The sequence below is a fragment of the Amphiura filiformis genome, chromosome 19 (genome assembly GCF_039555335.1).
Source record: "Amphiura filiformis chromosome 19, Afil_fr2py, whole genome shotgun sequence".
NCBI classification, from domain to species: domain Eukaryota; kingdom Metazoa; phylum Echinodermata; class Ophiuroidea; order Amphilepidida; family Amphiuridae; genus Amphiura; species Amphiura filiformis.
The window spans coordinates 26,482,463-26,506,399 of record NC_092646.1 but is presented as its reverse complement, the minus strand read 5'-3'; the positions used below and the strand labels follow the sequence as shown (position 1 = coordinate 26,506,399).

General features: G+C 37.5%; 1 protein-coding gene across 1 annotated transcript in view; it reads left to right on the top strand.

The window, feature by feature from the left end:
- Nucleotides 1–13,339, top strand: part of LOC140141115 (probable global transcription activator SNF2L2) — a 39,902-nt gene extending 26,563 nt beyond the window's left edge. The window contains 9 exon segments of the mRNA XM_072162900.1: nt 232–421; nt 1,172–1,359; nt 1,981–2,211; nt 3,118–3,414; nt 5,376–5,617; nt 6,020–6,227; nt 6,877–7,036; nt 8,301–8,482; nt 10,135–13,339. Of these exon segments, the coding sequence (XP_072019001.1) occupies nt 232–421; nt 1,172–1,359; nt 1,981–2,211; nt 3,118–3,414; nt 5,376–5,617; nt 6,020–6,227; nt 6,877–7,036; nt 8,301–8,482; nt 10,135–10,224 (1,788 nt within the window). The 3' untranslated portion in view covers nt 10,225–13,339.
- The last annotated feature ends 10,598 nt before the right edge of the window (nt 13,340–23,937 follow it).

Genomic DNA, 23,937 nt, shown 5'->3' with positions numbered 1-23,937 from the left:
TAACTGATTTTGTTTTGAACAGTGAGTACAGGGTTGTGAGAGTTGGGCTTTTAAGCTGATTTCAGCTTTTTGTGTTTTGATTTACAGTTCATCCCCCCCCCCCCACCGCCATTACTGCTAGGCAATCAAACCACTAGCACAGAATACCAATTCTGTTTTAAAACAATATAAAGATATATCATTGTATGTCTCTTACACATATTCTCATCTTCTGAATTACTTCATCAACAGGAGTCATTCTGTGAGCACATTGGCGGCTCAGGTGGCATTGTGCAAGGCCCAGATCTCTACCGTGTAGCTGGCAAGTTTGAATTGCTGGATCGTATGCTGCCTAAACTGAAGGCAACCGGACACAGGTGCTTGCTATTCAACCAGATGACCACTCTTATGACCATCTTAGAAGATTATTTTATTTTCAAAGGTGAATGTTATTTGTTTTTAGCTCCTAATCTGCATATATGCTGAGGTATTGTCATAGCCTCTGCATCTCTCTATCTGTTCACACTTTTTTAAATACTTCTTATCGCACATGCTTTGATGAACATAATAATCCTTGATTTGGGGGAACAAGGGGTGTTCATGGAATAGGTATGAAAGTCATCTAGGGGTCACCTGTTAGCTACATATTGTATTATCAGTAATAAACGCCCCAGGGGTGTGCAATTTTTCATAGGGGATGTTTATTAGAGCAAATTTTCAGTGAAAAGAGCTTAAAAATGGCAAAGTACAACTTGTTTTCGGGTTTATGGCAGCCGACACATAACCGCGTATTCGCTGGCATAGTGCACGTTAGAATATGACCGTTGCTAGGTCAACTGGCTCACGCTTTCTTTGTTATGAACCACTGGTCGAAATGATCACAACACAAAGCCTATGGCATATCAAAATATCAAATATGGAGGTCAATTCAGTATTTGTGAATAAGCAATCAAACTTACAAGAATGTAAATAATATGATGTTGAGCAGTTGCAATATTAGTGCGCTTGTTTAAAATGCTTATTGTAGAAACTGATGAAGAGACTTTTTTGAGGGAGAGAAAAATTTGACTGCAAACAACAATTTTGCAGGGAGGGTGAAAATGACAACGTTTGTATTTTGATCACTTCTAAACTGACTTGGCATTTTTTTATTATTTATTTTTATTTTTTTTATTTTGTGTGTGATTCTTAGGTTATAAATATCTACGCCTGGATGGTACGACCAAGTCTGAAGACCGTGGCGGGTTACTGACGCTCTTCAATGCTCCGGATTCAGATTATTTTATCTTCTTACTGAGTACTCGTGCCGGAGGGCTGGGTCTGAACTTGCAAGCGGCAGACACAGTCATTATCTTTGACAGTGATTGGAATCCACATCAGGTAAGGCGATGACCCATCTATATTATAATCAGCTCGTAATAGGCGGAGAATTATTCGGTTTTTGTTACAGCGCGACTCAATAAAGTTCCAACCTACGCCTGCGTAAATTCACAAAAGTGCACGTCAGTCACAATACGCAAAGTGCAGTTCGCGTAGTGCTGCGCCCAGCTGTGTGTACACCATTCTATATCAATCCACTATGTTATTACGAGCTGATCAGAGTATAAACTTGTGTATCAACCCTAGCAGGGCATTTCCATGTCAGATAATTGAGCAAGGAGACGTGAGGTGTACTGAGTTGAAGTTGATGTATAATTTTTTGGTGTGCAACCTTATTGACTCTAAATTCTTTTCTAAAACATATTCACTAAGTGGACATACCTGGTGAATTCCATATGTATACAATTATTCAGGGTTATACAGAAAGCTGAATCGCTAAATGTCAAATTGTTTCCGATTATATTCAGAAACCTTCATGATAAATCCATGCAGTGCAATGGCCTTGGCATGAAGTTAAAATGAACATAGATAAACTTATAACTTCCCAACAATAACAAAATAATCAAACAAAAATGAAATAAACAAAAGAAAACAAATATGTGTATGTTTATTCTTTTATAGGATCTACAAGCCCAAGACAGAGCTCATCGTATCGGTCAGAAGAACGAAGTAAGAGTCCTGCGTCTTATGACTGTGCAGAGTGTAGAAGAGAAGATCTTGGCTGCAGCTAAACATAAACTCAACGTAGACAGCAAGGTCATCCAGGCTGGTCTGTTTGATCAGAAATCCACTGGAGCTGAGAGACGAAATCTGCTGATGACTCTGCTGGAGAAAGAAGAAGACCAGGAAGAGGTGAGAGAAGATGGCAAGAGCTTATGTCTTAGGCTGTGTATCAAACTCGAAAAATTAGTATGACTTGTGCCGTTGTGATATATTTAAAGGAACATAGTGTGCAATTTATGTTGTATTTTGATCAGGTTAGTCTTAAATTAGACACTTGTTTGTAAATGAAGAATATTTGTTCCTGAATTGGAAAGGTTCCTGGATATAACAGATGTACCAATAAGCATTGGTTCCCTTTGGTCCGTATGCACAAAAGAGTTAGACCCGGTCTAAACTTAGACCTGGTCTAAGCAGAATTTAGTTCCACCAGGAATGTACCTTTACTCTTATTTCCTTCCTAAAGTAGCTAACAAATTTTAAAGATTTAAATGCAAAGTTCAAAAATAATACAAAAGAACTTAAGAAAATGTAAAGGAAAATGTCCTTTCTCCTGGTATTAAATTCCACTTAGACCAGGTCTAACTTTAGACCCAGTCTAACTCTTTTGTGCATACGGACAGAGTCTGGAAGAATCATAATTTTACAAATGGGCAAACAACATGGAAAAGCTAAGGAATTTAGATTTTGGTACTGGAAATTCCAGGAAAAATATGTCAGAAGTCAATAAAAAGTTGTAGCAGTCATTTCAAAGAAGCTGCGAATCCAGACTTTTGTAAACATGATTGGAAGAAAAAAGAAAGAAAACAATAACAAGAACTGAACATAAGGTGGGAAGCAAAGTTGTCTTGCCGAGGGGTGGTTTGAGGATGATTTTAAATATGTTGGGTGTGGAATTTTGTTTTAAGGTCATTGAAAAGTTATTGCTGTAACAATGCTTCATGTTGCTATTGTTATAGCCTATAATACTCCACAGCACAAATTTCAGTGAGTCCAGATGCAAACAAACATTTCCTGTATTTTGTTTAAAATTGACAGGAAGAAAATGATGTACCAGATGATGAGACCATCAACCAGATGATAGCTCGTACAGAGGATGAATTTGAGCAATACCAGCGCATGGATATCGAACGTCGACGTGAAGAAGCTCGCAACCCTAATCGTAAACCACGTCTCATGGAAGTTGACGAGCTGCCACAGTGGCTTGTCAAGGACGAAAGTGAAGTGGAGCGCTTGACGTTTGAGGAAGAAGAAGAGAAGCTGTTTGGTCGAGGCTCAAGACAGAGGAAAGATGTTAACTATGGCGATTCTCTCACAGAGAAAGAATGGATGAAGGTAAGATAGGAATTAATATATGCAGAGGGTTATGCGGCCCTGAGGTGAAAAGAGGATTTCGCATGCCCTCCATGATGTAAATAAATATATAGAGGTCAAGTCTTGATAAGCTGATGCTCATGATTAGGTCGAGGTGTTTACTAGGCATTTCAGTACTGCTTAGGGGCCAACATTGGTCCGTGGGCTGCATCTGACCCACATGCTGCCTATTAAGAACCAATCCGTGGTTTAGGATTTGTGCCTTAAAATTGCAATCCACAATTGAAATTAAGGTGTATTGTTGTTTTGAAAGGACAACATGAGTTGGGCTATTCCAGTTGAAATCCACACACCACATATGGACGATGTGACCTTAATCTCCTACACAGGGGGTGTAGATTTCAAATGGTGTCACCCGATCAGGTAGCCCCATTTGAAATTCACACTCCATGGGTGTGGAAGATTAATGTCATGCTTACATAGGGGGTGTATGGATTTCAACTTCTATAGCCCAATTTACCAGAGCATGCTAAAATAGGGCATAAATCTGGTAGGATTGGGTCAAGGTTTGGGAATAGGAATGAGGTTTTCTTTAATGTTAGCATATGGATTAGGGTAAGGATTAGTTTTAGGGGTAACAGGTGGAGGTTATTCAGGGGTTATTATGTGTTGCAAAAGTTAAATTGGATGTACATCCTACATTCATAACCTCATTAATAAATGCGATGCGTGCGATCCAATTACATTTTGTTATTTGTGAAAACGTGAACGCAAATCGAGGTCATTAATATCTCACAATTGACCGCAAAATGCGTAATTGTTTCAATGTCGCACACAATTGACCGGCGTTTGCGTGTTGTGCGTCCAACAAACTGATTGTGATACGCACTTTTGTTATTGGTCGTCCTGTTTTAGCCTGATCGATTTTTGGAAAGGGAAGATGTAAAAATCATCTATTTTTATAAATTTTGGAGCAAAATTTTGTGTTATTTTGTAAGGTGAAGAGATTAAAGTGACGGTTATGAATGAGGTTAATAACTTTGCATCGGTAATATGTTGGGCATTGTGAAAAATCTAAACATTTTGCTTTGGACCTCGGAATATCCCGGGGGGCTGCGCCCCTCGGGTTATTCCTCGGTTCCAAAGGCAAAATGTTTAGATTTTTCACACTGCCCTCCACATACCCGATGCGCAGTTATTAACCTCTAAACAATACAGCTTACCATTAAACTTAATTGGCAAGTACTTCATCTGGTGATTAACCATTTTTTTTGCATTTGGTGGGTTTCAGAAATCTAGTTATTTTATGTTCTTTGTTGATACACAAAATTGATAATTTAAGGGTATGTGAATCTGGGCTTCTTGCAAAATATGTAATGCTATATCATAGCACACAGAATGAATCAGTTTTACAGTATGGTAAGAGTGTTTCTTCACATTACAAGCCTGACTCAGTGAATGTTGTACCATTCTCAGCAAGGTCGCTCGGCACTTGCTGACAAACACGCCTTGTTTATTGCTTGAGAAGAACCAGATCATGCCAGGGTCACTCAATGCTTTGCAGCTTGTTCACTAAATGAGGCGACGGTATTTCATGACATGATGATTCAGTAAGCAGTTGTGACCCATGGTACTTACGTAGTACATACACTTCTTCGGCAAATAAAGTGTGAAGGTGCTCTGAGTGAAGGTGAATGTGCTCTGATAAAGGGTGTAGTAATGACACCTGCACCAGGAATACTGTATACGCCAATATTTTCGCGTACAGATATTTTCGCAGTTTCAAGTATCACTAACAATTTCGTGAGTTGTTAAATTCGTGGTCGTTGGCAGCTTATATAATAAAATACTTAAGAAATTTCTTCATTTTAACATATTCGCGGGTTATTATTTTCGCGGGCACATATTAATCCGCAAAATTCGCGAAAATAAAACCACCGTGAAAATTACTCTGACTTGCAAATCAATTGTTTTCTATTCAGGCTTTGGAGGACGGTAACATCGAAGAAGTGGAAGAGCTGAAGAAACTCCGCAAGACTCGCACAAAGAGGAAACACATTGACGATGATGATGACGATGAGGAGGAGGAGGAGGAGGATGAACCAAAGCCTAAACCCAAGAAGAAACGAGGTCGTCCACCAGCAGCTAAGCCGGCACCCAACCCACCCAAGCTAACCAAACACATGACAATGTTGATTGATACTATGGCCTCATACAAAGACAAGTAAGTATAATTATAATCCCCAGCACTGCTTAATAAAATACACAAAGAATTGATTTCAAGTTTTGCAACCTGGATCCTGTTCACCTACAGTCGCTTGCACAAAAGAACGGCTGATTATTATGTAAATAGAACTGGGTCACACCAGGATCATATGATGCTTTTTTAACAAAATGAGATGTTGATGTTTCATAGCTTTTTATGACGTGATGTATAATAACATGTAGTCATGTACCATGTAACGTAAAAATGAAAATCCAACTCCATATGTTGTGTTTGTTGAAATCATATGTATTTGGTTTGGAAAATGTAAGACAGAAATAATGATATTAATTGTATCAAATGTCAAGAATGTCAAAAAAACAAAACATTCATATCTCGTCATTTTTCCGTGTCAATTTTCAGCACTGGCAGACCACTTGCCCATCCATTCTTAACCCTTCCCCCAAGGAAAGAATTACCTGATTATTATGAGTTGATCCGAAAACCCATGGACTTCAAGAAGCTTAGAGACCGGGTGAAGCAGCACAGGTATCGCTCTTTGGACGATCTGGAGTACGACGTCATGGTGATGTTCTCCAATGCACAGACGTACAACTTGGAGGGTTCACAGGTAAGTGGGTTGTGCTATTCCAACTGAAATCCATACACCTTGTATGGAAGACATGACCTTAATCTTCCACACAGGGGGTGTAGACTTCAAATGGAATCACTCGTTCAGGTAGACACATTTGAAATTCACACTCCCTGTGTGGGAGATTAAGGTTGTGTCTTCCATAGGGGGTGTATGGATTTCTAACTGGAATGGCCCAGCTGCCTTTCTGCAATTCTTGAAAGAAATCCATATTTCGTCAAAATGGTAACTGGATACGATTTCTGAAAATGTTGTTCACTTGTTGTTTAGTCAGAACAGAAAGTTTGGAAAATGTTTAAAAGGTAGGATTTGATATTTTCATTATTGAGGGTGGGAGTGAATTAGAAAGATGTGACAACATCTTTCTAAAAAATGATTGTTTTAAAATTAAACGCAACTTAGATTTGGAGACAAGGGAGTGCACCAGTTCAACATATATTCAAGGCTGACTGGGGTACTAAATATTTTGTTCCTTTGATTTTTTTTATTCTTCTGATAGTCTTCCCAAGCTTCTTTGTTTTTTAATTACAGCATTATGTGTTCCTCACCAGGATGTTAAACATAACCAAAGTGCTTTTACAGTTCACCACCACATTTGACATTTTCTTTTATTATTTCCTCCAAACAGATCTATGAAGACTCCATTGTATTGCAGTCTGTGTTCACTAACTCACGAGAATGCCTGGAGCAGACAGGCAAGCTGCCTGATGAACTTGAAGAAGAAGATTCCTCCTCGTCATCTTCTAGCAGCGATGATGATTCCAAGGATGGAAGCTCTGATACAGAGTGTAAGTAAATGCACAGAGTGCAAAAACTTAAATTATTCTGACTCACTCTCTAACATGAAGTATTTTATTCAGGGATCATGCAAATTGGACATGCTCAGAAAAAAAGTTTTTCAATTTGTCAAAATTGTCTTTGTGGCATTTGCCTGGTATTCCTCACTCTGGGATTAATGGGGTATCCATGTACTAAATGCGTCATTCATCAATATGCTAGATCCAGCTGTTTTTTTCACTGATACCAACAAATTTCAGGCAATTAACCGCATTTCCATTTAATATGCTTAAAAGAATCACATTTATCAAGATGAAATAAGCTTGAAACTCTGGGTGACCTAAAAAAATCAACATATAATAAAAGCTTTTGATCACACATAAATGATCAACATGTTGTCATCTGTTCTGTCTGTCTAATCGTAACTGGAGGCTCATAAACGGAAGATCCTAGGTTTGTGGTTTTGATAATCAGTGGGTTTCTCCTCCATCATTTGTGCTATATGATAGACCGTATTCATTCCATTAACCACCCATGCCCCTATAAGCACCCACCCAGTGACTTCACAACAAGCAAACTGTGATATTTGTTCATTTGCCCATGCAAATCTGAATCATGGTCTGAAACATATGACACACTGATGACGATGGATGAATATTTTGTGCTTTTTTACGCATTGTTGGCTTAAACAATGTAAAAAACAAGCGGCCACCCAAAATGAATTTGTTATGCGCCCTGGGCGGTTAATGGAACGAATACGGTACATATTATCTGGATAAACCTCTGGTGTGTGTTTAAGGGAGCTTAGCACTCATTTCTTGTTCACTAACACCTACTTCCTCTTGCTTGCTTCAACATATTTTTTTTTTGGTGGTACATGCGATATTTGTATCATTACTATTTAACTTCTGCTGCATGTTTCATTTTCGTTTGCACATAAACATTTATCATATTACAGTGCCATCCATTATAGTTCAAAATGAATTCAGGTTGTGCAAGATGACAAATAAAAGTGAACCTGCTGATGATGGTTGAAATTTATTTTTTGCTAGATTTATGTAAAAATTTTGGATTTTTGAATTTGACACTTTATTTCTAATTTTCAATAGCGAAAAATTACTTGCTGATTAGTAATTCGATTTTCTTTTAGATTAGAATTAGACTAGAAAATTTCTCGACCACACTCCCACAAAGTCCCTGAACATAATGTGTGCATTTGTGATTATTTTGATATTAATGTGAGCCATGAAATGTTTCCCTCCTTCCCCAAACCAGCTCCCTCATCCTCAGTGAAAGTCAAAATCAAGATCAAAAAAGATGAACAAGGAGCAGGTAAAGGCAAGGAAGCCAAGGAGGCCAAGAAGCCGATCAAGAAAGGGCGCCCCCAACGCAAAGCAGTAGTCAGTGATGATGACGACAACTCTGATGACGAGGAGAAAAAGAAACAAAGCGATTCTGTGAGTGAAAAGCAAAACAAATTGTTTTGTTCGGAATGAGATGTGTGATTGAGTAGATGTAGATTGTGGTGTCAAATTTGAGCATGGAATGTTTCCTCCAAGACATATTATGCTAAGGTGTTGAAAAGAACAGCAAATTTTGTTCAGACACACATGTTGTGGAAAAGTATTATTAGCATTTCCTACAATGGGAATTAGAAGTAATCTGCCCAGGCTATTCCAACTTTAATCTTTGTACAAGGTTATCATGGATACTGTTAGGAATTTAAAATGGAATTTTGTCATGTCAAATACATTATGGTATACTGGGTATACATAATGTCACTTTTTCTGCTTTTTATTATTTGTTTATGCTGCCACACTTGCTAAAATTACACTCACTAACTTGGGATTTTTTGCATTACATTTATATCAAAGTACATTTATTTTACGTTCATCTTTGCATTCAAAATATTTATTTTCATACTTTTTTAACATTTCAACTCTGGGAACGAATTTTCTTTCATATTTAAAACATTTACTAAACATCTTAACTTCCTATGAATGAATGTTTTTGCCTGCGTACAAGCACCCTTGTTAAAAAATCTTCAGCAAGATTCTTGTAATTGTTGTGTATTCACACACAAATGTTGCTGTTTGGGTCTTTTTGACTCAGCTCGAATTGTGTACTGCAATTAATTACAACCACTTACTGCCCTACCATGACAAAACGGGCACAACCAACTATTTTGTCAAAATTTAGTTATTGCCTCTGATAACTTTAATTGTTGGTATCTATCTACACTGAGTTTTGGAGAAGAATGGCAGTCCTTTGCTCAGATTGACGTGAGCGCCCTGTTAATGAGCGACATACGCGAACTCTGTGTTCACTTCAAGGGCGCCGACCGACAATTCGACGCACAATTGGCCAATTAGATTATCGGTCTGTTGCTATGATTGTCAGATGATTGATTCAGCCAATCAGAATCCCACTTCCGTGTTTACGCTCTGCACGCTCTCAAAATGTAAACAAGTGCCATTCTTCTCTGACAAAAACTGTAAAGAATCTCTCAATCCAACAGTTTTTAGCGATTTTATCTTGAAATATTTGGTATGTCAGTTGTGACCTGTTTCTCGTGGTTTTGGCATAGACCCCGTTTCAAGTCCACCTACCAGCAAGAATAATGTATGCATGGCTAATGTTACTACTACTCTTATGGCTAATGTTTTCTTAATTTCAAAATCCATTTTAAAATGATCAACTTGCTGCTCATCACAACTTATTAAAAGGGGTGAAGGGAGTTGGCCCAAGCTAGATGTACATGCATGACACGTTTGTGATTGCACAAAATCTACAGTATCTGCATAAGGCCAACTAGTCACGCTGTCATGATTGATCAGCATGCTCTTCCTTAGAAATAATCTTAATTTTGAAAGTTTGTTGAGTTCAAGCCCTATAATGCACACAGCAACTGCAAATAAAACAGAATGCAGGGAAAATGGAGTTATGATTTCAAGTACAGTTAGTGTTTTGTTGACGTTGACTGGAGAACAAGTTAAGACTCGGCTTGATTGCTGCAGTATTACAACCGATCACTACTAATAAGTGATAAAAAAGTTACATTATGCCATGTGTAACCTTTATTGCTTTCTTTTTATCAATTGCTAAACAGGATTCATCAGATAGCGACAGCAACGAGACAGCAGACTCTTCCCGAGCCTCATCTCGTGTAGCCTCACCTGCACCTGGAAAGAAACGATAGATAGAACCTCATTCGTGTAAGAGATTTACAGTGGCTTCACAACATTTTGCATCGTTCATACAAATATGAAAATAAGGAATTAAAGATTTTAAAAAGTTGGAGGTTTATTCACAAAAAACAGTAACCAAAGACTATTTTTGATCTCATGACTAGTGCCCAGCATCCAATTTAAAGAGGGCAATGGTTTTGTTGAAGAGAAGTATCATTTTTCATTTGAACTGCTAAATGTTTTTTCTGAAAGTCGAGAGTTAAGTTTGTCATTTTCTGTTAGTTTTATATCAAACATCTTGGTAGATAAGTTATGTGTCTGTTGTGGGTTAATAAACTTAAGTATGTGGTCTTATTTTGTAAAAATGAATGTATTATAAATATTTCATGTGTTATCAAATATCCTAAGGCAAATTGCTTAGAGTGTGTGTGTTGTTGGAAGTATTGTATAAGCAAAAGCCAGATAAATAATTTAAGAAAAGCTATGCTCATAATGATATCAGATGAATGTGTGTATTAAGTACATCAACTTATGTGCTTTTCAGAAGTTATGTTTCTTTGTTATTTTTGTTTGTTCTGGTTTATGTTAATTAAGGAGTATATGTCTCTGCAACAAAGGAATAAACTTTGATTGTTGGCACTTGTTGCAAAATGCATAGCATTGTGGCACTTGCACTAAGCTGTAGAAAGAAATGCAATTCTCAGAATTATTTAAAACAGTCATTAAAGACGAAGATTTATGAAACATTGAATTGTGATATCTAAAGAAAGGAGAAATGAGATCTAAATATAAATTGCAAGGATTCCCATAAATAAATTAGGGATATATTTACCATACTACCAGTGTATTAGAATTGCATTCAAGTATGAGAAGATAATTGGAACTGTATAATTGCAAGTTTACCAAAAGGGAAGAAAGAACAGAAGAGATATCTCATATGAAGTAAATTTATTGACCAGATTGGAATAATTGATATTTTGTATAGAAAAATATGGTAAAACCATGTTATGCAAGTCGTCCAAGAGCTAAAGAGGTACCGGTGTTTGAAATCATACTTTGTGTTCTTTGTTTGGGAAACTACTAATGCCAACAACTTAAGTAGATATTAGAGAGCTTGTGATTTTCAAACGTACGTTTCAAACGCCCGTGCATCTATTCAAAATCCTGTCACATGAGAGTGATTTTGAATAGATCCAGTGGCGTATGATCATGGCGTTTGAAATCGCAATCTCTCTAATTTGATGGTTCAGTAGTAGAAAGATGTTGTATAATGCTCATGATATGCACAATAGTGCTTGCATGGTGCTTGTATTATGTACTATAGTATTGTGTGTGCAACGCTATGCAGAGTGGTATTTAGATGGTTCCTGGTGTCCTATCTTCATTGTCTAGCAGGCATCTCACTATACGTAACATTGAGAACCATTAGAAAAGCACTCTGTCTGCATAGCACTGCACACACAAAACTTATCCTTGATAATATGTATGTTTCTCAGACAAAGTAATATCATAAGTAGTCTCCTCCACTGCTGGTTTGAATCTGCACACTCCACACAAAGTGTTTGCCAATGGATAAAATCACATGCCCTTTTTGATTGGCGGAAAACTTTCACACAACATCATCAAGGACAACCTAAAACACAGCTTTCAATATGTTAATCGGATACTTAATATTCATGAGTTCTGACCATAGTTACATGGAGTCCGAGTGATTACATACAATAGGTGCCTGTTTTCAGTATCGAACTTGAGACACTTGAATAGTCCCCGGATGTCCTTGGTGGAAATCTTACAGCAAATAAGAAATGGTTTGTGTGGTTTGTGAGCAGAATCAAACTGGTGGTGTAGGAGACAACATAAGAAGTGATATAAGAAGTTAATTGGGCTATTCCATTTAAATCCACACCACCCCTGTGGAAGATTTTGGAAATATCTTCCATAGGGGTTGTATGAATTTCAAATGGAATTAACAAATTAGCAGCTCCATTTGAAACTTATTCTCCCTCTGTAGAAGATTCAGATTGCATCTTTCTCAGAGGATGTATGAAATTCAATGGAGTTGCCTTATGTGTTCATTCTATTTGAAATTCATACTCTCTGTGTGGAAGATATTTCCAAAATCTTCCACAGGGGTAGTGTGGATTTTAAATGGAATTGCCCAATACATAATAGCTTTATGCAAATCAAGACAGGAAACATGGTATACACAGCAAACAATATATTATATACTGCGCCAATAAAGTATCCTTACACTTGGAAAAATAATCACAATTTCAAAACTGGAAAATATTGGGGTAAATTTGTTTTTTTAATAGATGCACTATCTAATCCTGCACATTATGACACCACATTGAGTCCAATGTGACTTCAAGAAGCAAAGTTACAAGCATTTGATTAGACGAAGGTCCCGTTTTAAAAGTCACAAACTTGCCTATTCAAAACTCCACAGACTAGACATCTGGTTTGAGAGTGGTGAATGGCTGATTTATGCGTTTGCCTTTAATTTAAAACAAAAGGAACAAAAGAAAACTGAAACAAAAGAACTGACAACTAAAGTGGAAGTTATGAAAAGTACAGAGGAGTAAAAACTGAAATAAAAACTGCTTTAAATAACGCTTCATTGAAGAAACTGTTGTCTCTTTTAGGCTTGTTGGAATCTTTTTGCGCCTTGTATAGACCTGTTTGTCACTTTTAAAACTGGACCTTCGTCTATTCAATTGCTTGTAACTTTACTTCTTGAGGTCACATTGGATTCAATGGGGTGTCATAATGTGCAGGATTAGATAGTGTATCTATTACAAAAACAAATTTACCCCAATATTGTTTAGTTTTGAAATTGTGATTATTTAGTGTAAGGATACTATATTGGCGCAGTATATTATCAGAAGGTTTTTGGTCTGGTTTGAAAAGAGTTTTGGAATAAGGAGGACTAGAATGTGTCGAACTAACCATGTGAAGGAACATCCAACAAAGGATGGATTATTTTATATTGTGCATACCACAAAATGGAAGGTATATTTATAAGTGGTCGTAGAGTGTAGTTTTGTATCAGAAAATAGCTTAGTGAATTGGTAGAATATGGAATATGTAAAATGATGACACAAATAAAATGTGTAGAATATGAAAGTTTTGTTTTCATTGGTTATTTTTCATTGGAAGGAATTTGTAGTACATCACAGCAAGCTTGTAGTATGAGATCAGACACGTTGCATACCAGAAGAAAATGTGTATTTTTTACATCAGATTATGCATTTTTATAGGGGAATTACAAGGTCAATTTTCAGTGGGCATCTGCGAAAACTGTTGTTTTTCACCCAAATAATTCTGCATTTTTCATTAAGTTCGTCATGAAAATTTTGAGAGTCCATATTCACAGATGATGCCTGTAGTATTCCCTGGAGTCCAAATTGTGCACTGTCAAATGTATAGGTAGGGTGTGTACAGACTGTAACAATAAAAATTAAACAAATTCGCTTTTTAGAAAGAAATGGGTTTTTTAGAGATCATGGCAACAATGTTATAATGCAGTGGAATCAGTAACATCTTGGATAACAGAAAAACTTATTATTAGTAAATATATTTATTTCAAATTTATAGATTAGAATACCACTTTATATTCTCAAGTTGTTTAAAATTACCCATCTTAAGAGCACCGACCAGACTACTTTTCACAATCGGCCATATCTTCACTTGTAGACGACCAATTTTATTGAAACAAAGCTCATGTAAGTAGCTTAAAAAATTACTTGACGAACAAGTGACATCAACAAGTGACATGTTTGCCTAATATTTTCTAAATTATTTTGTATACACTGTTATGTCTGTGAGGGTTTTATTTTCATGAATTTTGCGAGAGGGTGTTCAGGCGCGAAAATAACAACACAGTGAAATAAAGTTTTTGTAAACAACTTGGACAATTTCCAAAAATCCCCAAATCGTGAAAAATTCTGCACATGAATATAACAGCATATGAAGAGCTTTTTTGCAAAATACATCCACTTGAGCAATTTTGAGAACACATCAAAATATCATCAAAAAAATCACTGATATATGGGGGTTTTCAACAAAAGCAGTTTTTGGCGGGATGCTCATCCTACCCAAGCATCCGGCCAAAAACTGCTTTTGTTGCAAATTCCCATGTATCAGTACTTATTTTTGATGTTTTATCAAAATTGCGCAAGTTGATGTAATTGATTTTGCAACAAAGCTCTTTTATATACAGTATCATATTTTGTGGGTATCTGGTTGGATAATGAACTTGCAATAAAAAATTGTAGGTGTTATCTTGCATCATAAACAGTCTGATAAATATTTGTTTGAACACGGAATGAATTTGACAAGATAAGGCAAATGAAAGTCAGTTCCTTGTTTCCCGTTACACAATTTTTCATGACTGTGTAGGTGACCATTTCATTTTTCATTATTCATTATTTCATACCATTTTATTATTGCATCTGTTATATGTGTAAACCAATAACTACCCATGTATACATGTGATAAATCACAGTTTGTAGTTTGTATTTTACAACCATGTGAAGGTGATTGTACAACTGTATCAAAAGTTTCACAATATTTTTTACGGGATGAGATCAGAGCAGATCAAAAAGTGCGGGACAGAGAATTGAGTAGGTATTCATTATTAATTCATTATTAACCATATACCATGCTCCTACTGCAAAGAAAATCCCTGAAAATCAACAGCAAGAGATTTATGATATACTTAAACCACAATTATTTATTTGTATGTTAAAGTTTGTTAGAAATCAACTTTTTATTCAAAATAATGAAATATTTGGCCAGCAATTGGTTTTGAGCGGAGTAGGGTAACGTGAAACAAGGAATCGACTTTCATTAGCCTAACGGGTAAATCCAGAATCATAAACGAATGTGAACAAACTTTGTGACAAACTTGTTCACTTGATTTGGGTTAATACAGAAGTACAAAACTACTAACAGATTCCTATTGCTGGTCCCAGCATGGCTTTTACACATCCTATTAAGGAGGATCAGATTCATGGAAAAACTTGTTTTTTTCTTGGGAATTTACCCATGAATACCATAATAAGGGTTAAAGGAACATTCAGTGATCCATCAATCCCAAACTGCATCAGTCCTCAAACATCTTTGCCAACCCCTACAATGATTAAGGTAGACACTGCATTATCATGTCAAGAGATATAAATCTTCTATGTGGCGTGGACAAAAGAAATTCTGTGCAAATTGAGTGTTATCTCAAAAATGGACATAACCATGCAATTTTCTTCATATTTTGCTGATAAAATATTTGGTTTAAGGGTATTTCCTTGATTTATCAATCAATATATGGGGCAAGTATTTATTAAGGAGAAATTTGTCTTCTAATCTGGCCGAAGTCCAATGGTCAGTGTTATAATTCTTAGAATATCACGACATGGCTATATTCACCAGAGTTTAGTTCAAACTAAAATGGTAAAAATCAAGTTTGCACCTGCTGAAATACAGTATTCAAATCAAAAATTGCATCTTGTATAATTAAAAATTAATGCGCAGTCATTCAGATTTATTATATTTACAAATTATAAGTTTCATTTTCACGTTTCTTTTCTATACAGATATCAAGCTTAAGTTTAAAGCAAGCAAAAATAAGTTAAATTCACAATTGTAGTATTTTGAATACATCATAATTTATAAATACACATTTGCAAATAAATCAATAACTGGAAATAAAATTCTCACTAGTAGGGAACTTTATAGTTGCGTCCTGCAACACCGGACTTCTTCAGCATCTGTCAGATGCCTGACGAAGGCCAGTGTTCATATGACACCAGTGATACAAGTTGTCAATGCAACACAGCACACCCAGTTGATAAATAAAAAATTCTTTACAAAGGAATAGGGCGAGCAACTGAGAAATTGTCAAGAGAAATGTGAGGTCATGCAATGATTGGTTTGTTTGTTTGTTTTTCGGTGTTTTTTATTCCCTGTACTTGGGTCGGGGAGAAAAGTACATCGAGATGAACCACCAGACCCTCTTAGATTATTTCACTTCAATACAATAGCAGCATCACTTTATTGTTCAATACAATACTTCATACAATAGATTTTTTTAGTTTCATTTCTTGGGCTCTTTTAATTGGCAACATTTATAAGCGTGATCATTACATCTTCCAAATGATTTTAGCTAAGAAAGGTGCAGGGTCTTATGGTCTTTCACCTTCTTTCCTAAAATCAAAAACAATGATTGTTGCCCATCAGTTTTTATTGATAATGAGTCGGACACATTAAAATTCAACATCAGATTGAAATAATTTGTAGATTAATTGTATAGGCCTATACCTAACAAGTCATATATTCTGGACATTTCAAGAAGATTCAATGTTGCATTTGGAAGAGGCAAATTTTCAATAAATATCAAAATTGATGAGTATCAATTATTTTGATATAGCCTGTGCTGCATGGGCATTGGGCACCATTTAGTGAACGTGACAATAAGGCTGCGTTCACATAGAAGTATACTATTCGGGTATACGGTGCACGTTTTGCAGGTGCACGCGTATAGCTCAAATCGAGCAAGGCAATTCCATAGTACCGGGTCACATAAGGCTACGATCACATAGAAGTATACTATTCGGGTATACGGTGCACGTTTTGCAGGTGCATGCGTATAGCCTAAATCGGGCAAGGTAATTTCATAGTACCGGGTCACATAGGCACTATTCGAAAAGGCCGTATACCTGCGTATAGTATAGTATAGTGGGAATCGTGCATGCTCGATTTTAGTGCAGCGTATACCGTCCTAATTTTAAAACTAAACCATGTGTGGGTAAATTCATTTTTTTGTAATAGATGCACTATCTAATTCTGCACATTATGACACCTTATTCAATGCAATGTGACCTCAAGAAGTAAAGTTACAAGCATTTGATTAGACGAAGAAAATTGGTAAACTGACCTACTCGCTATTCATTATACGAAATACGCTCATTCGATCAGGCTGAGTTCACATAGTATACGCCTATATGAACTCAGCCTGATCGAATGAGCGTATTTCGTATAGCGAATACCGTATACCGTATACTTCTATGTGAACGCAGCCTTAGAGGGGCATTTCGTGATCCACAGCCTCATCCTTTTCTCATGCTAGAATCCCAAAATAAATCAGCTTAAATAGTCCTTTATATTATTCTAAACTGTTGTGATTTGGGTTGTTCTTAGCATCTTGCGAATGGTAGTGAGCTTTGACAAAAATTGCATTGATAATTTCATAGCGAGTGTGTAGAAGAATTCAAATATCATAGATGTACTCTTGCAGGTCCTGTGGTTCTTGAGTTATGTTGTAAAGAGGGCTGAAACAACAACACTTTCAACAATAAATCAAGCAAGTTTTCGAAGTACATGATTTTGTATAATGAACTTTTGCAAAACATCAATGTATATAGGCCTATATTGATTTAGACAATGAAAATCTTTTTTTTTTTTTGCTGCTTCGACATGCTCAATTGAATAAGTGATTTTTAGCAATGGCGTTATTATTATTTTCGAGTGGCATGTAGACTTGGAAACAAATTTCAGATGGTAGTTCGTCTATTCTCATCTTCTCTGATGGTACACACTGGTCACGGTTGCTATACATGATGAACTTAACCGCACAGAATGAGCTTATGATCTTGGCACCCTGTAAAGAGAAAGAGAGAGAATAGCTATTGTTAATCAATCCCCCATTTTGTCTCACCTGAACTTGTTCAGATTGGGGAGGGGGTAAAATTTTCGGGGGAAAAAGTGAAAAAAAATTTCAAGGTTCCATAATTTTGACCCGGTATTATCGGAGGATATTATACATATATACCGGTGTTTTTTTTGTGAAAATGTGTGCGTGTAGCGCGGAAAATTTATGTATTTTACACTATTTTGGCCCATGATCGAGATGAATTTCGGTGGCAAACGGGCTCCTTTGCCCTTTTTCTTTTGCCTTCCCAATTTTCTCTTCTATTGTTTCTCTTTTCTCTTTAATTTTTTGTCAGGGGGGACACTATGCCCCCTGGCTACGCTACTGGGTAGGCCTAATTCTTATTTTACGCCCCGTTTGAACGATATCAAAAGAGCTGTATAACTTATAGGCCAATAACTCCACTCGCCTCTATACCGTACTGGGCCGTACTTCTCGAACAATTAGGCCTACAAATTGAGTTTAAAACTTACTTGCGGTAGTTGTGGCTTGTGTCGTTGTGGTTGAACTACCGCTACCGGTACCTGCAATAATATAGACAAATTCAGCATGTTAAGTATTTAAATACTGACCGTTACACACGGTCTATCAAGGCTGGTTTACACTTCCTTTATTAGACAGCCTATAAAAGCTCCTACGTTTTACTTAGGAGGATTTCGTGATCCTAGCATCCTCTTTTTATGACAGTTTTCAGTAGATATCCACGAAAAAATCTTATTCCCAAAATTTCAGTTGATTCCGATTTTGCGTTTGCGAGTTGTAATTTCGTTCTGGTATACCAAAATTTGGTACTTGTATATTTGGCGATAGGGGCCTACATCATATTTAAAATCAAAATTTTAATACTATTTTAAATTTGAATTTAAGACAGGATAAAGTGTACTTTTGTTCTACTATTATTAAGTCTTCAGCTTACTTTTAAGATACCAAAAAAAACCCACATTATTTCTTGGAAAAGTTAATACTATAGGTATACATTTTGCATGACTTATTCACTGTTAAAGTGAACGATTTAAGGGGGTACTACACCCCTCGATAAATTTGTGTCTATTTTTGCATTTTTCTCGAAACCTAATAACACAGTGGTAACAAAAGTTATGTATATTATAGGGGCAAGGAATCCAATTACTACACTGGAATGTCAGTGACCCAAGACAAGCGGTTTGTTATTTATGATCAGAAATAAGGTACCGCTAGGATGTACCTCGTTTCCTATCATATAATACTTAACCGCTTGTCTTGAGTCACTGAAATTTTAGTGTAGTCATTGGATTGCTTGCCCCAATAATATACATAACTTTTTTTTACCAGTGAGTAATTATTTTTTGAGAAAAATGCAAAAATAGTCACAAATTTACCACATGGGTGTAGTACCCCCTTAACGGGCTCATTAAAATCACTATCACTAGCAAACTTACGTTTATCTCTTTGCAAGTTTCCATGACCACCCACAAATCCATATTGATGTTGCGAATGCCTCTTCTTTCCGGGGTTTTCAGCCCTCCTTAATGTCTCCAAAATTGGATAATATATTGCACGATCTATCGGAAGCAGACTCGTGATTGGAAATATCTGCAATTACGGGATAGAAAATGACATAGATTAGCGAGGTAAATTGGTAAATTTGGTGTCCCACTTACCCCATCTTACCCTATATTTTGAAAATGTCCATCAAAATGAACCAAAATTACACACAGATTACTTCATTACTGCTACAGGTATCACATATCTTAGCCTGGAAATTTCGGCAACATAGAGTTTGAGGCACGTGAAGAAATCAAAACATCGGAGTTTCGTTGGGTGTCACAGTGAAGCAATCCTGGGACAGGAAAGTCCACATTGCTGTTACAATTGCTTTTCATCAAATAGGTTGTGACATGTGGTCCAGGAAGTTACTCCATGTCAGTGTTTATATTTTCATGACATGATATTAAGGTGCCAGTTGTGAAGCTATCTTTAGTAGATAGCAACGGTTGCAACGTCCCAGCAAACACAGAATGTTTTACAGAAAAAGTTTAAATGTCGGACTTATATCAAAGGTAATGCAAAACACTCTAAGATAATGTTATTTAATATCAACAAGGTAATGCAAAACACTCTAAGATAATGTTATTTAACAAAATATTTTGCAAAAAAGTTTTCCCAAAACATTTTACGATAACGTTTTAAAAACGTATTCATGACCTTTAAGCCTATATAACCCGATATTTTAACGTTATTAACACGTTTTGAATATTGAAGGTTAAGAACACTTTTGTGTTTGCTGGAGTGTCTGTGTGTATCTTCAGAAGATCCCGTATTTAGCTACTTCTGAAGATAAGAGGCTATTGGGCGCTTCCAGAAATTTTTGGCCCTACCCCTAAAGAAGACATTGGGAAAACTTAATCTTTTTGACAGATCTGACCTCGTAAATCATAAGAAAAATGAAATAAGAAAAAACAAAGGAAAGATCCAGCAGTAGTACATAGAGTATCATCATGATCATGTCTACTGCCTACGGATTTCATTACATTCTTACCTTAGCACGCTGGTAAGCAGCGTTTGAGATGGTGTTAATCGATAGTCGATAACCGATAATCAATGATCAATCAGCTATGAATATTTAATTGGATTCTAAAAATAATGATCACGGACTCTCATGTTCAAAAAGTGTGTGTGTGTGGGGGGTGTATATCCCCTCGCATGTTGGTGCTCGCAATTGCTGAGGACGGCTTTTTACCCCTAAAGAAGACATGGGAAAACTCAAACTTTTTGGGAATCCCATGTCTTCTTTAGGGTAGGTGCCGTTAATTTCTGTAATGGCCCATTGTGCGTTTTTATGTGCAGGCCTACTTTGTAGCGTAATTCCGTGCTTTGTTGATTAAAAACAAGAATCAACAACCCTCCTAGATCTCGCGTGCTACCCACCCCACCCATCCTACCCACCCCACCCAGCCACTCACAGTCACAACACACACCCAACTCCTCACACGACACACCATCGCCGATGATACATGACATACGCCGGCTATCATCTTGTTAAAGCCAGGGATGCCCAATTTCTTATTTCACATCCACACGCATTTTTCCTATACCAAAAATGGATCGTGAACGGGATAGCAACAGGTCGATCGTGGATTTTCCACCCGTTTGGGCTTCTTTGACGATTCAACCATATCAAAGCAAACAGTTAAGGAAAGGTTTGGTGGCTTTTTAGGACATTTTCAGCAGCGTCGTGCCATTTGAAGTAGTTAGCAACACCGAAATAACGAAAGGGACGCCAACAGACACCGTCTGATAGGCCTACATATCTGAATTTACCATATCACAAGCTATCACACACTATAGGCCCAAGAAATGTGGCCGTGGGAGGGCGAAACTTGAAAGGAAAAAAATAATACTTGCATCCTTAGAATGAGAGAAATACTTCGGGATGGTTTTAAACCAAAATTGACTAACTTTGAAATTCTTTTTGCTCCAAAAGACAATGGCATTTTGGCCAAAATGCCATTTTCAACCTTTTTCCCGAGCTTTTCACGCATAATACTCAAATTCACCTCGTTTAGACCGAAAGTAGTATGAAATGCTCCCGGGCGCCACTGCCGGCCCTTCTCCACCCACTGGCTACGGGCGCGCCGGTGGCAACACTACCCCAACGCCGGGGACACCACCCCGACCCCATGAGAGGGCTCAGTACTGATGTTCTGAGCGATAACCATTTTTGGTTCTTTGAACTCACCCCACGAGTTCAAGTTTTAAAAGCAAAACAACCCCGTTTGGAACGTGCTGGAACAGCCTCCAGGGTAGTGTTCTGAGCGTAAACCGTTTTTGAAAATTCAGGCTCATGAAAGCAAATCTCATAGGGCCTAGTCTTTAAAATATAGGCCCATTATATAAAGAGCAATGCCATTTGACTCGACACCGTTCAACTCCGGGGACAGCACTGCCGCTAACATTAAATGTTTGGCTGATGACGTCATCTTGTCTCCCTTATTTCAATCCTTCCTCTTTTTATTTTTATTTCCTTCCAAATTTCCCCCTCTCATAATTAACGGGCCTATCATTGATAATAAATTCAGACCTGTATCAGACGGTGTCTGTCGGCGTCCCTGTTGTGATTTCGGTGTTGCTAATCACTTCCAATGGCAAGACGCCTCTGAAAATGTCCTAAAAAGCCGCTCAACCATTCCTCAACAGTTTACTTTGATATTGGTCGAATCTCCAAAGGAGCCCAAACGGGTGGAAAATCCACGATCGACCTGTTGCTATCCCGTTTACGGTCCATTTTTGATATAGGAAAAATGTGTGTAGATGTGAAACAAGAAATTGGTCATCCCTGGCTTTAATCAGATGAAAGGCGGCGTAGGCCTATGTCATCTATATGGTGTCGATTGTTGGTGATGCCGTATACTGGGGTGGGTGCAGTGGCGTAGTGTGAGCCATCCAATGGGGTGGGGGGGCACCGACCATGATATGGGGGGACTGGGCCTGATGGGGGAGGGGCATAAGCCATTTCGGCAATTTGATTTTCTACATTTTCAAATTGGAATCTGTGATTGGTTTTTGTCAAAACATCAATTGTTCCCTCAGAATTTTTTCCCATAAAACAAGTTGTATTAGGTCAACAGATAACGCAATTCAATTTTTATAGCAAGGTGAATTTGGTAGGCCTATAAACTGTTGAAAACGACACACCCAAGCACTTTTTTGCCCATAATATAGCAGTATAGGGGCCAAATGGGCTCTATTTAACGGTTTCATAGCAGGGGCGTAAGTCCATGGGCCCCGAGGGTTCAGGGGCCCCGAGCACAAAAGTGAAATTAAATAAGGGCTGATATTTATGGAGTGCAGGACCGGATTTACCATTGGGCCAGATGGGCACCGGGTCAAGGGCCCCCAAAATTGCCCTATGCATCATTCTTTTAACCGCAATAACAGCATGCTTCGCGTATATTATACGTAAAGCCTTCCTCGGCACGTGAGCGCGGAACCTCCGAATTTTGGACTGGCCCAGGTTCCCATAAGGTAAATCCCGCCTTGGTTAAAAGGGCCCGTACTGCTGCTTGTCCATGGGCCCCTGATGCCCTTGCTACGCCCAGTGCCCAAATCCTGTGAAAATTACTGCGGGCCCACCGATATGCATGGCACTGGTCCGTCACAGTTTGTCACCAAAGTCAGTATAGGCAGACTCAAATATGCAGGCTTCAACATGGATGCTTATCATTTGACATTTTCTTCATTATTATTCTCAAATTGCCCCCCCCCACTCATCTCACGGACTGCTCTAGATACGCCACTGAATGTTGCAACCCGGTCTCTCTAATATTCAGTCTATATCGCACCGAATCACATTCGATATTCAGTATATATCGCACTGACTATAGGCCCTACGGCATATATAGTGCCCTAGTGTGCAATGTTGAATCAGTCAAATTAAGAAAATGTCTATTACTAGTCAATGTTACATTAAGGTTACTCTTGCTTGCTTTCTTGCCCTGTTGGGCCCTTATATTGGGGTCCCACTTTGTTATGTGCAGGAACTGCTCTAGTCCATCAGAGGGCGCTATTTATGCCGTATATTCAATGCAATATAAACTGAATATCAAATGTGATTCAGATCTCACACCACCAAATCAGAGTCCCGGATATGTGCTAAATTTGCCTTAAGAAAACGTCATTTTTTCTTCACAGGAGCGACTCAGTTTTAAGCGATAGCTATGATGGTTGAAATCAGCCCTTGCCTGATCACTCTGGCTAGGAAAAATATAGGTTGACCGTCATTATTTTTTACGACTGGCCCTCGAAGTCTACGATGTCCGAGAAATGCCTATTTTACAGGCAAAACCATGCCAGTGTTTCTGTAAAGAAAAGGCTGCTTAAAATCATTAATTCGATCTCTCCCATCTGTGGTACCCTTGCAAGAATTAATATTACTAATCATGACCAATCCAAATTTGGCTAAAATTATGCAAATTTCTGCTCATTTTAATGCTTAAAAGAGTATTTCGTGATCCTAGCATCCTCTTTTTATGACATTTTT